The sequence below is a fragment of the Alternaria metachromatica genome, assembly GCF_023757995.1.
Source record: "Alternaria metachromatica strain BMP 0045 chromosome Unknown scaffold_5, whole genome shotgun sequence".
NCBI lineage: Eukaryota > Fungi > Ascomycota > Dothideomycetes > Pleosporales > Pleosporaceae > Alternaria > Alternaria metachromatica.
In genome coordinates this window covers 302,007-317,268 of record NW_026055496.1, presented here as the reverse complement: position 1 = coordinate 317,268, position 15,262 = coordinate 302,007, and the positions used below count along the sequence as shown (strand labels likewise).

The 15,262-nt window shown below is 53.3% G+C and overlaps 4 protein-coding genes across 4 annotated transcripts; 2 read left to right on the top strand and 2 right to left on the bottom strand.

The window, feature by feature from the left end:
- Nucleotides 1-592: 592 nt before the first annotated feature.
- J4E83_003039 (uncharacterized protein) lies at nucleotides 593-2,255 on the top strand (the record flags this gene model as incomplete). The annotated part of the gene is made up of 2 exons (XM_049329979.1): nucleotides 593-1,293; nucleotides 1,346-2,255. 2 exons carry the CDS (start codon nucleotides 593-595, stop codon nucleotides 2,253-2,255), a joined length of 1,611 nt encoding a protein of 536 aa, XP_049190475.1.
- A 638-nt stretch (nucleotides 2,256-2,893) lies between these two features.
- On the top strand, nucleotides 2,894-4,295 carry J4E83_003038 (uncharacterized protein; the record flags this gene model as incomplete). Its single annotated transcript, XM_049329978.1, has 3 exons — nucleotides 2,894-3,338; nucleotides 3,402-3,979; nucleotides 4,065-4,295. The coding sequence occupies 3 exons, from the start codon at nucleotides 2,894-2,896 to the stop codon at nucleotides 4,293-4,295; spliced, it is 1,254 nt and encodes a 417-aa protein (XP_049190474.1).
- A 415-nt stretch (nucleotides 4,296-4,710) lies between these two features.
- Nucleotides 4,711-6,549, bottom strand: J4E83_003037 (uncharacterized protein; the record flags this gene model as incomplete). Its single annotated transcript, XM_049329977.1, has 2 exons — nucleotides 4,711-5,167; nucleotides 5,222-6,549. The coding sequence occupies 2 exons, from the start codon at nucleotides 6,547-6,549 to the stop codon at nucleotides 4,711-4,713; spliced, it is 1,785 nt and encodes a 594-aa protein (XP_049190473.1).
- Nucleotides 6,550-7,189: 640 nt separating this feature from the next.
- J4E83_003036 (uncharacterized protein) lies at nucleotides 7,190-10,686 on the bottom strand (the record flags this gene model as incomplete). Its single annotated transcript, XM_049329976.1, has 6 exons — nucleotides 7,190-7,357; nucleotides 7,405-8,156; nucleotides 8,209-9,645; nucleotides 9,698-10,346; nucleotides 10,404-10,448; nucleotides 10,501-10,686. 6 exons carry the CDS (start codon nucleotides 10,684-10,686, stop codon nucleotides 7,190-7,192), a joined length of 3,237 nt encoding a protein of 1,078 aa, XP_049190472.1.
- Between the last annotated feature and the right edge of the window lie 4,576 nt (nucleotides 10,687-15,262).

The window sequence follows — 15,262 nt, the reverse complement described above, 5'->3', positions numbered from 1 at the left end:
CTTACATCGTCACCTTCCCTACTGCGGTTGTCGCTGCTGCTTGTTGAGGTAGTGAGGGAAATAGTGGGGCAAGGCGAGCATCGCGAATACCACGGCTACGCGCCATTGGTGTTGTACGTCCCGAAGACGGCTACGGCGATAGTCATTAGCATGAAAAGTGGGGAGTATGGAAGGTACAGGCAAAGAAGCGGTGGGTGAACACGCTGTCCGGCAGGAAGCGGGAGCGATTGCGTACGATTATTGCTAAGTCAGCCGGACACGGGAGGCATTTATATCGCGACTTCTCTCCCTCGTTTCTCACCCCACCGCAACACACCACCGATTGTAAACAACAGCCCACTGTCAAGCTTACGATCTCTCTCCCTTCTATCAACCACACCCAGATTTCCCCGGGCCATTGCCCAGCTGTCAAGACGTTTTCCAATCTCCTCAGCTCGTATGTGCCCCGCCATAACCCCATGGAGACCGCCTTTACTTACACTTGACAGGATCCACAACCCATTCGCCGGCCGACGCACTTCTCCCTCTGGGGCAGCGTCGGATTTAGACTTCCGCAACTAAGTTCACCAACTCAACAAGAACTTAAATCATCATGGCACCACACGCAGAAGAGGCCGTCGGTCACGCGAATGGGTTCGAAGCGAAGGCAACTCCCAAGGATCTCTTTGTCGTCAGCTCTCCTAACGTAGAATACACCGAGGATACTATCAAGTCAAAGTACACTTACCGTACCACCGACGTTACCAAGAACGACGACGGCAAGTATGTAGCTATCCCCAAGGAGACGCTCTACGACTTCAAGGTCGACCGCAAGATCCCCAAGACTGGTGTTATGCTGGTTGGCTGGGGCGGCAACAACGGTACTACGGTCACGGCCGGCATCATCGCGAACAAGCGTAACCTCGTTTGGGAGACCAAGGAGGGCAAGCGTGGCGCTAACTACTATGGTTCGGTCATCATGGGATCAACCACCAAGCTCGGTGTCGACAGCAAGACCGGTCAAGAGATTCACATCCCGTTCCATGACCTCCTGCCTATGGTCCACCCCAACGACCTCGTCGTTGGCGGATGGGACATCAGCGGGATGAACCTCGCTGAGGCCATGGACCGCGCCAAGGTTCTGTCACCGTCCCTCAAGTCGCTTGTTCGCAAAGAGATGAGCGCCATGAAGCCTCTTCCCAGCATCTACTACCCGGATTTCATTGCTGCCAACCAGGAGGAACGTGCCGACAATGTTCTCGAAGGTACCAAGGCCTCCAATGCCCATGTTGAGCAGATCCGCAAGGACATCCGGTAAGCCGAGACTCGATGCATATCAAACCCACCTTTATTGACGATATTGTAGTGACTTCAAGTCTGCCAACGGTCTCGACAAGGTCATTGTGCAGTGGACTGCTAACACTGAGCGCTATGCCGACATCGTCGAGGGCGTCAACGACACTGCGGACAACCTACTTAAAGCGATCGAATCTGGTCACGAAGAGGTTTCCCCGTCCACTGTCTTTGCTGTAGCTTCCATTCTTGAGGGTGTCCCCTTCATCAACGGTTCCCCTCAGAACACATTCGTTCCTGGTGCTATCCAGCTCGCCGAGAAGCACAACGCCTTCATTGGCGGTGACGACTTCAAGTCGGGTCAGACCAAGATGAAGTCGGCCCTCGTCGACTTCATGATCAGCGCCGGTATCAAGCTCACCTCAATTGCCTCCTACAACCACTTGGGCAACAATGACGGCATGAACCTTAGCTCTCAGAAGCAGTTCCGCTCCAAGGAGATCTCCAAGTCCAACGTCGTCGACGACATGGTCGCTGCCAACAACGTCCTGTACAAGGAAGGCGAACATCCCGACCACTGCGTCGTCATCAAGTACATGCCTGCTGTTGGAGACGACAAGCGCGCTCTTGACGAGTACTACGCGGAGATCTTCCTCGACGGCCACCAAACCATCAGCTTGTTCAACGTTTGCGAGGATTCTCTCCTGGCTTCACCTCTGATCATCGATCTGGTTCTGGTCGCTGAGATGATGACCCGTGTCCAGTGGAAGGCCCACACTGCCGAAGGCAGCGATGGCAAGTTCAACAACTTCCACAGCGTGCTCAGTGTCCTCAGCTACATGCTCAAGGCTCCTCTTACTCCTCCTGGTACGCCTGTAGTCAACGCTCTTGCCAAGCAACGCGCGGCTCTCACCAACATTTTCCGCGCCTGCGTCGGTCTTGAGCCGGAGAACGACATGACCTTGGAGCACAAGCTTTTCTAGGTTTTATGACGAAATGACGGCGGGCATGTCCCATTTGGAGTGGTGCCAGCTGGCAGACGAAGCATGAGCTCTAGAAGCACATGTCGCTCACAATTTGATTTGACCAACTCACTACTTTCTTTAAAGCAATAAAAATTCGTTTACGAAATCCGCACGCATATGCAAGAATGTCCGTCTTGGGGGAGCTTACAGTGATGATCAGACCATGCGCTTCACTGCCCGTGTATGTGCACATATGAGAGACAGCCGATTCTGGTGTGGATGGTGCGACTTCCTCGTCGTGTTTCCAATGCGGGTCGCACTTACGCAAACGGCAGGAACGCTCCTGCTTCGATCCTCACCTCAGAACTTACTTCAGATACCTCCACACTAACACCTCCAACTTCCACCCAACGAGAGAATGCCTGCGTCTTCATCAATACAATCTTACTTTTCATCGTCGCCGACAAAAAGCAGCGATGTCTTCACAGGGGAGGCGCAGTCCACTTCTGCGGCAGGAGCGACCACGGCAGGTCCATGGGCAGTAAAGTATCTACCTCAATGAACCTCAACCCATCGCTAATGTACTGAAGCCCACTCTCGACTACGAAGAAGCAGACCTAGACACACTTGAACCTGGCCCTTGCAACCTCACACTCATGGGCCGCGTCGTCTACTTCAACGACCAATCCAAACCCAGCAAATCGCACAAAGCAGCTCAAGGATGCATCAAAATCCTGCTCGCAGACGACACCGGGGTACTCACCGTGCGCCTTTGGTATGCTAATACCCAGTACAAGCTCAAGCTCGGCCAGCTGCTCAGCGTGTGGACGGTGCATATCTCGAACTCTTCAGAGTACAACTCACTAGCACCGAACACTGCGCCGCTGTTCACTACGATATTCCCTGAAGGCGAGAGGCACTGCCATGTCATGGTGCATGAGAATAGCGATGATGGGACGAGGTTTAAAAGACCGTATGGTGTGCGGGACAACAGAGTGCTGAGTGGGTTGATGACGCTGAAGACATTTACTGATGGTGGTTATGATGTCGAGGAGCCGAAATTACTGGTATGCGTCAAGAGCATTGGCGCGCGGAAGAAGTGTGCGTATTTCTCCTCTCTGCGGACATCTTCAATCTTATGATTCACGACTAACTTGCCAACAGACATAAACCGCAACAGCACAACCTCTGAACTCATAACACTCGGCATCTTCGACGACACATCCGACGGGCTCCTCACCCTATACTCCTCCATGTGCGACTCGGCCTCCCTGTTCGTCCCCTCAGAAACCGTCCTCCTCATCTCGAACCCTGGATGGCGTATCGACAAGATGGCCAAGCTCACAATCAGCGGCAACTCACGTGTGGACATCGACCCCGACATGGGTGACGCGCGGCGATTGAGAGCCCTAGCACAAAGACTGACGAAGAAAGAGCATGTCAACCCGCCGTTCCCCATCGCTGACGATGTAGTCGAGGGCTTCGAGAATGCAGCCGTGAGAGCACTGTATACACTTGCGGATGTAGATGATGTCGCTCGCTCGCTGTCGAGCAAAAGATCCAAAGAAACCATCGCTGGGTACCTTAGCGTCATCATCACCGAACTCAATATCGTCACGCCGTTCAAACGAAATATGCTCATGAGTAATGAGTGCTGTGGTATACCCATCTTCGCCAACAGCACACAGGTCTTGTGTAAGCAGTGTGAGAAGCTTGTCGGACTAAGGATCAATCCCAGGATAGTAAGTCATGCCTACCCTTCGCACATTGCCTTTCCCACAATCTCCTACTTCGTCTTCCTTCCTGACTAACCCCCGACTCTCGCAGCTCGGTCCCCTCCTCGACGAAACCGGCCAGATCAGCAGCGGTAAGCTCATTCTCTCAGACGCCGCGTGGACCCAATTGCTCGGTCGCTCGCCAGAGCAACTCGTCGATACCCGGCTTGAAGTCCTTCGTTATCTGGAACAGCGCCTTCTTTTCCTGCGTATCTCGATGGGGTTCGCGTTGAGGCTAGAAGATGAGATTGGGAGGCTGGCTGTGTGGTGTGTTAAAAGCTGAGTGAGAGTGACTGAAGGAGAGACGGAGAGAGATGAGGAGGATGTACGCTGCATCTAAGGTTCTGGAAACGAAATCTGTCATGGTATCTCAAAAATGTTCAAGCACACTACTTTGACCGAATGAACCGCCTGCCGTGGCTCAGAATGGGTATGATGGTATTCCTTCTCCAAAACATTTACACGAAAGAGTCTAGAAAACAGAAGGGTATATCGTATCCTCCCAATCCATTCCCAGGCCCATAAACACCATGCGAAGATGCGTCAATGGTTTGTCTCTCTAAAACAAGGTGAAAAGGGTCAAAGAAAGTGCGCCACATAGATCATTCTCATAAGACCTCCTAGGAGTGTCTGTTCGGATTGTCAATCCCTGCCCGTTCCTGCCGGCAACTTTGGCATTGAGTGCAGCAAGATTATTCTTATTGCTCGCCAAGTACACCAGCAAGACCTCTCAATATATCGCCGACTCCAATTCCTTCTGTGCCCACTCTTTCCTTCGCTTCCCGATCTCGCTCTTCCAACCTCTTTGCCGCAGTACCCAGCACACGATCCGCTACCCGTTCGGCCGTTGCGCGATACTGTTCGATCTTATGAACACCATCTGCGAAAAGGTCGATGTGCGGTTCTAGCGAGTCGGCGAGGGAGGTGAGATGTGATTGTAGTGCTGTAGGCGAAGTGAATGTGAAAGCTGACGTTGGTGGTTGTATTTGTGTCGACTGGAGGGAGGAAAGTATGGCGGCTTGGGCGGGATCGAGGAGGGACGTGTCGATTTCGGATAGTGTAGGTGTTGATGTCGGTATTGAGGGCGCGGGTGGCGGGGGCTTGGTTTTCGAGGCTGATGCAATGGCTTCCCATGCGGCTTTCTCTTCTTCGAGGCTGCTTCGCTGTTAGCATGGAGCAAATATAGAACACGCGGATTCTGTGACGTACCGCTTGACTTCCTCCTCCAATTCCTCCAGTGTGGCTTTATTCTTCTCGTTCTGAGGATTTGGCTTCTTTACCACAGGTGGTGGGGCTACTCCTTCCTGTAAAGATATTAGCTCATGCTCTTGTCTCAATGGAATTGATCCCCATACCCTGCTGAACCAGTCGGAAAGCTCGGGTTTGCTTGCGAAATCGTCTATGAGTTCTTGTTGAATAGCTCGCGCTGCGCTCCTGTCAGTCTTCGTCTTGTCCGCCCTGCTTCGTTTGGACATACCAGCCATAATCGCATTCGCGTTCTTCACGTCGCCTGATGGTTTTGCTGGTAAAGCTCGCGATCCGCACCATGTCAAGAGCTGCTTCATCCGTCGTGGTTCGGGTAGGCTCTGCTCGATATATTTGTAGAAATCTCGGACTTCGACTTCTGAGTGCGGTAGCGCTGCGGAATTGTTAGTATCCACTGGTTCCCAGGGGCGCTTTTCCATGCCGTTAGGGTCCTGTGCCCAGCCCTCCTGTGCATCATTGCTTGACTCACCATTCGACTGGCCGCTGTCAATCAGCGAGCTTGCCCTTCTCCCTCGCAAGCCTGTGCTACTCCTTCTCGACCCATCTTTGTTGCCGCCTTTCCGCATCTCTTTGTTCCTCGTAATAACTGGGGTGTCCGCAAAGGGCAGCATGATCTTTTGAGCGTTGGGATCGCGCTTCTTCGCAACCTGTATCTTGTTGTGTATCGGTGTTTGCACGCCTGCATACGCGCTCTTAGGCTCTGGCTGTGCCTCTGGAGCTGGTGTGGTCTGCTTCTTCCTTTCCTTCTCTACGGGCGCGGTCTTCTTCGTTCGTGATTTAGCAGGGGGAGGTTCTGTAGACTTCGGTCGCACTTCCAGCTGTCTACTGTCGCCAGATATGCGCGCTGAACGCCGACGCTTTCCCGAGTCTGAGGATTCCGGATCGGCTGCCGCGATTGACTGTTTCTTCCGCCGCGCAGTGGATTTGGCCGGTTGCGCTTCGGCAGCGCGCGCGAATGTTGCTGGTTCGTCCTCGGGTATTGGTTCTGGTGCCATCACAGCCTGTGCCTTGGTAGTCCTTCGCGACGACGTGCGACGCGAAAATTGAAAGCCATCATCGTCCTCGTCGTATGCAGCTGCCTTTGCTGTCTTCTTTGGCGCAGCAGTCGCCTTTTTGCTCGTCCCATTCACGTCCGCCTTTGCTCGTTTGGTCGTCGGCGCCGGCGCATCATCGTCGTCGAAGGCTTGTCTTGCGCTCCTGCGTCGCGTCGTGGGTCGGTTTGTTGCCATAGGAAGCGATTGGAGCGGTGGGCGCGCGAAGACGGTAGTCATGAGTCCAGTTGCTGCGTCACGGGAGTTTCGGGGAGTTGAAGTTCGGTCAAAGCGCGTGCATTGGCGCGACAAACGGGCGAGCGCAGACAGGGCGAGCTACGCAAGATGTGCGATCGGCGAGAGGCTGGTACGCGTGCAATTAGGTATGTGCCTGGGTATCCGGGGCTCGTAATGATTTGGCGGTAATGCGAATATCCTTAGGCGTCGGGCGTGGAGGGGAACGGTTGTCACACGGGAGCAAGGAAGCTGGTGTGTGCACCTGCCGCCAGCATCATCAAAACAATGGTTTTGGGACTAGCGCGTTCACGTGAGCCTTTAGCGCTCCCCACACCAACGAACGCTGTCACTTCGGCTGCTCTCACTCGGTCTTGGGTGCAGTAAGCCAAGGTTCAGAAGATGTTGATGGTTTCTAGGATCCGCACCGGCTGCGCTGCATGTATATAAATAAAGTCTTCGTAGGAAGCGAAGGTAAAGCCGCTCAAAAACGCCCAAGAACAAGCGACTACCCGTGCCGCCAATCCATATGCTCTCATACTTCATAACCACGTTACTCCAGACACGCCAGAACAATGTTGAATATCCAAGCCTGCCCATTTCCTTTTGTGTATTCCATTTCTTTTGCACTTCAACGGGGACTATTCTACATCCCAGCTCCAGGCATGGGTCCTTTCACACCCGGAGGCGCAAAGCTGCCCTCAATGCGGCGTTTCGCGTCCTGCTTCTCTTCATTGGTGGGGTTGTTCTTGCGCATGTCGGGAACATGAGCTGGTCTGTTGGGGCTATGGCCGATGGACATGCCGACGCGAATCTGTCGTAGTTAGTAAAGCGAACTCATCGCAAGAGGCGGCGACTTACAAGAGTCTCGAGAGCCGCGTTCGAATTGTCTACGAGGTCCTCGTCGTATCGCATCTGACCTGGCTCAAAGAGAACCAGCAACGTGCTTCCACCGAATTTGAAGTACCCCAGCTCTTCGGCACGCTTCACGTGCTCACCCTTCTTGCGCGTAATGACGGTGCTTCCTACCATCATAGCACCAATGCAGATGACCATGACACGCCCATGGGCGACAGAGTCAATGGGTACTACAACGCGCACGTTTTCGCCGTAGACGTCCAGGGCTGAGCGAATAGCCATTGGGTTGACAGTGTAGTATTCTCCCTCAATCGTCTTCGGTTCATCCATGACACCGTCAACGGGAATGTGGAATCGATGGTAGTCTTGCGGCGCGAGTCGGAAGATACCAAGAGAACCACCGTGGTAGCGCTTTGCGTCCTCAGGGTATGCATCACCAAGCAGCCGCTCGACAGTGAAGTCGCGACCCTTGACCCAAATAGCCTGTGCTGAGTCGATTGTGTTGAAGACTACACTTCGGCAGTCGGAGGGGGAGACGATGACCCTGGGATCATCTGGCGCAGAGCACGGACGCGCACCAGGCTTCAATGCTCTGTAGAAGAACTCGTTAAAGTTTTTGAATTGGTCTGTTGGCAACAAAACCTCAGACATGTCAAGCTGATGGAAGTTGATGAAGGGTAAGATTTCCGAGGCTGAAGCAGGATCGTCATACTTCCTTCCTTGTTTGAAACTGAGGGACTTGAGTAGTTTGCGAACTGCGATCAGATTAGTATGCGACATGGAACCAACAAAATCCGGATGACTTACTTCGCTTCTTCTCCATGCTGTTCGACTTGAGACCCTTGTACAGCAATCGAATTCCCAGACGGACATACACGCTCATACGCTCTTCGTTGATCTGCCCTGTAAGGCGATCCTGGACAAGGATGTTGGCCGAATTTGCGCCTAGCTTGTATCCGCCGTATGAGATCTTGGTAATAACCTTGGAGTACCACTTGCGCTGGGCCTGACTCGAAGTGACAAATCCAGCCATGACAATGTTATTAACTTGTCTCCAATCCTGACTCGCGCATGTAGCAATGTGTGTAATGATGTTAGCATCGGACCTCTTGTTCAACTTTGGTTGATGGCAGATGGGACATTCACGGATCTCGATGACATGTTCTTCTCCCTTTTCGTCTGCGAGATCATCAATCTGGATATTGTCGCCTTCCTCGCCCTCCTTTCCGAGAGTGTTTGTTTCAAGCACTGGGATGGATGTTGTCGAGCTGTCCTGGTTGATTGGTGTGAGCATTCCAGATGCCAACGAGGGAGTCTGCGTGCCTGATGCGAGACCGTTCTTTCGGGAGTCTCTGGCCTCCGTAGCCTGGAGCTGGTCTTCGAGGCAGATGACAGCTTCGTCGAACGTAAGCAGAAGGTCTCCATTGTGAGCATCCGCGAACCGCTCGAAAAAGCTGTCGATAGTCGACTCATGCAGAGTGGAGCCAAGGGTGTCGAGCATGGTAGTCAATTCCACTTTGTCCAGCAGGCCACTCTCATCGGCATCGTACTGTTTCAACATAGCTCTCCAAAATTGCTGTCGGAGGGCCTTGTATGGGAGATACTTTGCGCGAATATAGAGGGTAGAGTTGTGCTTGTTGCCCCAGCGCTCTTTGTCCTTCAGCTCCAATGGGAGAGTATACATCTTCAGATCCTCATCATCTACAGAGGACGGGTTGATGTTGACATCGCCAGCGACAGCAAGATTGCCGTTGGAGTCGGCTGCAGCGTTTGGCGGAGCACCCAGAGATGCGGTAGATTCTTGCGCAGTTAATGAACCTGTCGAGGTTTCCTTCTTCAGAGACGGCCGGCCTAGACGAGATAGACTGTTTGTTGAAGCAGAACGAGAGATGGGAAGGCGGAAGCGGGATTTCTTAGAACTGCCCGAATCAGAAGGAGAGATACCAGGAGAGTCCGATGGCTCCGGTAGCCTGTAAAGTCCCGTCTCTGGGTCTTCTTGTGGGGCTGTGGAAACGGCCTTTTCGATTGGGAAATTGACGGTACCGACGTAGTCGTTGCCCGAGAACTTGTCCTTGTCGATGACAGTGAAGTTGACAGAGTAGTTGGTCTCATGCCGTAAGACTTGGAAGATGAGTTTTTCGTCGAAGACGGGGTTGAGGTTGTGGCTGATGGTCTTGGTTCGGTACGTCTTCTTTCCGAGGGAGGTTACGACGAAGGGGTCCATGTCGAAGGTGGTTCTGGTCACTATTCATGTGTAAGTTTAGGCAGTAGCGCGCTGTTGGGGAGGGAGGCTTACCATTGCGCTGTGGGGGCAGATCGGTGCACTTCTGAATCTCCAGGAAGAGCACACCAGCTATGTCTCCCGTACTGGAGTATTCATAGGCAATCTTGCCCTTGACCTTCCTTCTAAGTCTGGCCAGCTTGAGCTTCTTCCGTCGCTTCTCCCGCTTCTCGGCCTTCTTGGACTCGTCCTGAGCCTCGTCTGAGCTCGATTCGTCGTCTTCGGCATCGGTGAGGTTGCTGTCGCCGCGCTCTAGGAGGTCTTCGTCGTCTTCGTCGGGGCTCGGTGTTTGTCCTGCGATGGCGTAGAACTTCTGGAGGATCTGCTCGGGCGTGGCGGCGAGGTTGAGGGGGTCGATGAGGGAGAACTGGATCTGGATCTCGCCGGAGACGACAGACTTCTTCTTGCCGGAGCGCCGCGACTGCAGCGGGAACCATTGCGGCTCCTGCTTGGTGAGGCCGTTCTGAAACTGCTCCTCGAGTATGACGTCAAACTCGCCCATGTAGTCCTTCCCAAAGCGGTCCTTGTCCCAGCAGACGACCTCGAGCAGGAGGCTCTGCTCGCCGACGATGGGCAGTTCGAGCGTCTCGTTCCATTCCGGGTTCAGCTGCTTGTTTATGGTGGGCGTGGTGAATTTCTCGTCGCCGAGGGAGAGGACGAGGTACTGCGGACATGCACGTCAGCGGGAGTTTGGCAGTGGTTCAGACGAGGCACGACTCACGGGGTCCGAGGTGCCGCTGCGGTCCTTTGCAGCGAGATCTCTGCCCTGCATCGCTGTTAGCTGGGGCTCCTCCGCGGGGAAGCATGGGCGGGCGCACTTTGATGACATTGGCCCTCAGGACCAGGCCGGGCGTGGGCTGCTCGTTCATGGCGCGCAGTTTGGGGCTGCCGGTGCGGCTGGCGGGGACTGAGGTTGGGGTGGAATTGGCGCCGTTGGTGTAGCTCGACTGCTGCTTGAGGCGGTGGGGGAGCGAGAGTTTGCTGGTAAAGGCTGGTCGCGGCATGGTGGGCTACGTTTAGGTGCACCCGGCGCCGGCGTGGCTACGCGTTCAATCGGAACGTGCTGGCCGGACCGCGGTAGCCAAGTGCCTAGGGAGTGCTTGACGTCGCGCCGGCGGTTGGCAGAACGTGGCTCAGAGCATGCAATATCACGAGGTAGAAGAGACAACAGGAAGGACGCGGTGCGAGTGCTGACAGCGGCCAGGTCAAGAGTGAATTGAATTAAGCTTGGGGGCCGCCGCATACCTTAGTGTCGGTACATGTGCACGCGCAGCCAGCTGAAGGAGGGCAGGCCCGCAATGTGTCTCTTGCGGCGTCGATAGGAGCAGCCTGCCGGAACTTGCGGCTGGGCCCTCTGGATGTGCCTGTCCCATGTGTGATCGACGACTATGCTCGACTTCTATGCATGGCCCAAGACAAGACGGCCAAAAGCAAATACCGCCTGCTGCCAGTTGCTGCATCGAAGCGCGACTCAGCCGCCAATAGTCAGAGCCGAGAACTGTCTTCCATCTCCACCCGAAACCCACCGCAAGGCATCAGGGCAGCCGCGACCAACAAAACTCAGTGCAAGCAGCCCTAATCAGCCCTGCGCGTATTACCTCGATAGCAACCCCTCATTCCGCGCCTACTAGCCATCCGAGCAACCGGCCGCCGTATATATAGACATGCGCGCAAGCCTGTCACAAATGCCGCATATCCTATGCCGTCTCTGATGTCTCACTAACGCGTCGCGCTGACGGCTTCCGGGCCAACAACACATCGTATACATCGCGGATACCTATCTCCATTGAGATGCTCCGGGACTATGCTGGGCCCTTACACTGGGTCTAAACGGGGCTACTTGGGAGAGCCTGCAGCTCTACGCGAACCGTCCTGTAATAAAATCCTCTAACCGCATCAACACTACCCTACTGTACTCCCAAAGACCACCTTCCACCTTTAGCGGGGTACATACGAACGAGTGGGATCCTGCCCAGCCCGCGCATCACTTCTTCCGATCTTTGCTGGGTATTGTAGCATCTCATCTTCCATGTACTACATGGCACCACAAATTATACTGCCTACGTCGTCAGCCGGGAGCTTGTGCTCGAATCTGTGACTTGTACCACGCCCGTTGCTTGGCCCGATTCGTCAAGTTTCTGGCTGCCGTCAATTCAACACGCGCCTTGGGCGCCTTGCATGCCGTCAGATACGTCGTACCAAACTCCAAGACGAACAACGACTACGGGTAAACGACCTCGTTGGTGGGGCTTTTGTTGGATACTGTACCGGCAGTCGCGATCCGCACGCGACGTCATACCACCTCTCCACATTCTTGGTCCGCCCATCCGTTCCGCTAGCCGTGGCTGATGACGTGGCTGTGGCTGTGGCTGTGGTGGAATTTACTAATTGCATCGTCTCATCGATAATCTAGGGACACCATTGCAGACTGTTATGCGTGACAGGCTCGAACAATCGATTTCAAAAGCAAGGCTCTTTGTGGTAACAATTGATGTTGATTTCATCGTCGTCCAGGAAACTAACACTCTTCCTTGCATTACACGCCGTCGATTGAGTACATGTCCACAACTCTATCCGACGTTCGTAAACTAGACTGATTACTAAAAATCTCTGGAATATCTTGCACATCGAGCCTTCCGGATCTTATTCTATTCTGTTTGTTTCTCTCTCCTAATTATCTGTGTAGCTATGAAGCGGGAACCTCTTGCCGACTACGATCAAAACCCGTACACGACTTGAAACTTGAGTCCTCAGTATTTTCATCTGCTGAGCTCTGTCAGGGTATTCGTTGTCGCCAGTGATGAAGAAGGTGGATTTGGGGGTTGGGCTCCTCTCAATCGTTCATGAGGTCGGACGTATGAAAGTTGATAGCGCTTTTGCGATAGTGGTGTCGAGGGCGCTGGGACCATAATATCATAGTCTCAGGTATAGACTCTCCTGGGTTGTCCTTGTCATCCGTATATAACTGCAGCAGCCTCGTTCAGGTACTCCAGGTAGCAGGCCGTTCTCGCATTCCGCACTGTCTCGTCTCATCCAAATACTGCCGCTCCTGGCACGAGTGCTGGTCATGTTGCAACGCTTCATCAGCACGAGGGCGATTGGCGAGAAGTTACTGACGCTGTCTTTCGGATCGTCTGGAGATAAGTCGGTCCATCTCGCGGACTTTCCCCGGCTCTGGGGGGCTTTGCCGCAAAGGTGTACCACTTCCTTCGTTACGCAACCATCATAAAAGATCGATATCGAATCGAACGTTCTCTCCGCATGCAAGATTGAAGACAAGGTAATTCGTGCGCTTGCCGTCCAGGGCGTTGATGTTATTGTTGAAGGCGATTCCAGGACTTAGGGATAGACGAACGTTCTGGTAGGGTTTGTCGGTACCTTGCGGAATAACATGTCTCAAAGAGCCATGCCGGAACTATGGGCTTGATCTTCTTCCATTTATATATACTTTCTTGGCTTTCTTCCGAGGAAAGGGCAACATCGATATATAGGCGATCCCTGACGGTACGTAAAGTCATGAGAGGTGTTCTACTCGACTCGAAGAGTGGGTGTATTTGAGCGTGTTGAACTCCAGTAATGAGCTTGACAATGACGTGTATAACGTCAGCTCGAAGGATCCGCGGCATACGCAGAGACGCGCTCCGATGAGGCGTCAATTCCATTCGCTGGGATGTAACGGGCGATGTCGTCCACGCGAATGTCGATAACCCGCCCCCTCAAGTCACCGCCGAAAGGCACGTATGCATTGAGAGTGGCAACGAAAGCAAGCAATGTCATCAGCTCACTTACTGACACTGGCTCTCGATGAGACTCTCGAAATGCTAATGATGCGTAGCTCTCCCCAGACAATTTACTAGCGCTTTGCCCGGCATTCTCTCCAAGACAGTTTCCCTTTGGTAGAAATTTATATACGTGAGATGCGAATATGACATCTCGTCGTTGTCTCGTACACAGTCGCTCAAGCGTTTTCACGCAGCTTCGGCGGTAGCCCTTGTACTGCGCTATACTGTGGCACAGCCCGAAAGGTAGAGGAGTATGCCAGCCGAAAGGAACTTGCCGCCATGATAATGCATTGCAGATGCCGTTTTAGAGTGGTACATCTCCAGCGTGGCACAACAACGACAAGATGACAGCGTATCCTTTGAGTATGTATATATAGCGATGGCTACTACGGCCTCCAGGCGACAATTGTAGGCGTCAAGTGCGTCGACAGTACATTGTACTGAAAGTTGGCTTGGCAACGGTAACAACACTGCGATGCATTGGATCGAAGGTGGTCAGCCTACACATGTAGATATATATATATGGTTGGGGTTGCTTTGAGAGAGGCGCGATCTAGTCTCAAGGCTCGGTAACGGTTGTTGCTGGTCTCTGAAGAGGTGACGCTGGCCTCTGCATACGTCTTTCTTAACTTCTTATCTCGTAAAGAAAAGAGTGGTAAGGTTCGTCGAGGATGGGGCCAGAGGATGCGATAGGCTAATTGGTCGCGGTTCTGCACGATGAATGCGACATGGTAACAGGTGCAGCATCGCCGACCTTCCTCAAACGAGGGAATATCACATAAGAGCATAGGGGAAGCTCGTCCTCATATATGCGTCTAGTCTCTTGTTCCTGGGCGATGGCATTGTCTTCAACGTCTTCGGCTGCGTAGTTGTTGGTAGCTAGCAAATCGCAACGTTCCTCGTAGGGAACATTGGTAGTGGTACACCGAAGCGGTCTGCTTCATACCTAGTATATAAAGACTTGCGATTCTCGTCTCGACATGACTCCGGGGTGGGGATGATATCGGAGTAGCGTTCTGCTTGACATCTTCATGTCTTACTTTCCCGCCTTGAGCTTGGTGTGATGCCCCCCTCACTTCGCCCCCAGAGACCTGGCGTGGCGTCGGGTCGTCGGGGGCAGGATTGCCTAACCCACTCTTTTCGTTTAGCCACCAACCCAGGTCGGCGAAAGCACCGCAACCAGAGCTCTGGGTAGCTGCGCCGCGAACGGCAGGTTTCTCTTGTAGAATGGCCTCTCACATACGTGGATGATTTGGATGTATGTCAAGGCCAGGAACTCCTGAACGAGAGGACTGCCCAAGCAAGTACTCCTCGTAGCTATCTCCGTTCTCGTTATCGACGGTTCCAGATTTGGATGTCGAATTTACAGTCGAGAAAACAAGTCCGGCAAATGGAATCGTGTATATATTATTGGGAACGAGTTAATTTACGGTGAAGCTGTGCGGATCTAGGGAACGCAGAGAGAATGACCTTGTGGCGATTAGCATATGACGTATTAGCAAGTTTGACAGACTACATACCGCAGGGCACATCAACAAGCTCGAGCGTTGAACGCTTGCTGGGATGGTCCAGACTTTATATAAAACTTCTCGAAGAGCAGCAGTGTTTCTGGTGGGCGATTTGACGTGCCGAGCGAGGCCAAAAAGCTAGTTGTCCATGACAGTGGGCTCCTGACTCTTTCTCGGATCATTCCCATACCCCCTAATATTGTGCGGATTGACCTGTGGCAGCCTAGGATGGATGAGGAAGGTCCCGACAACAGTAGTGCAAATGATATGGATGTTCATGGGCACACTAG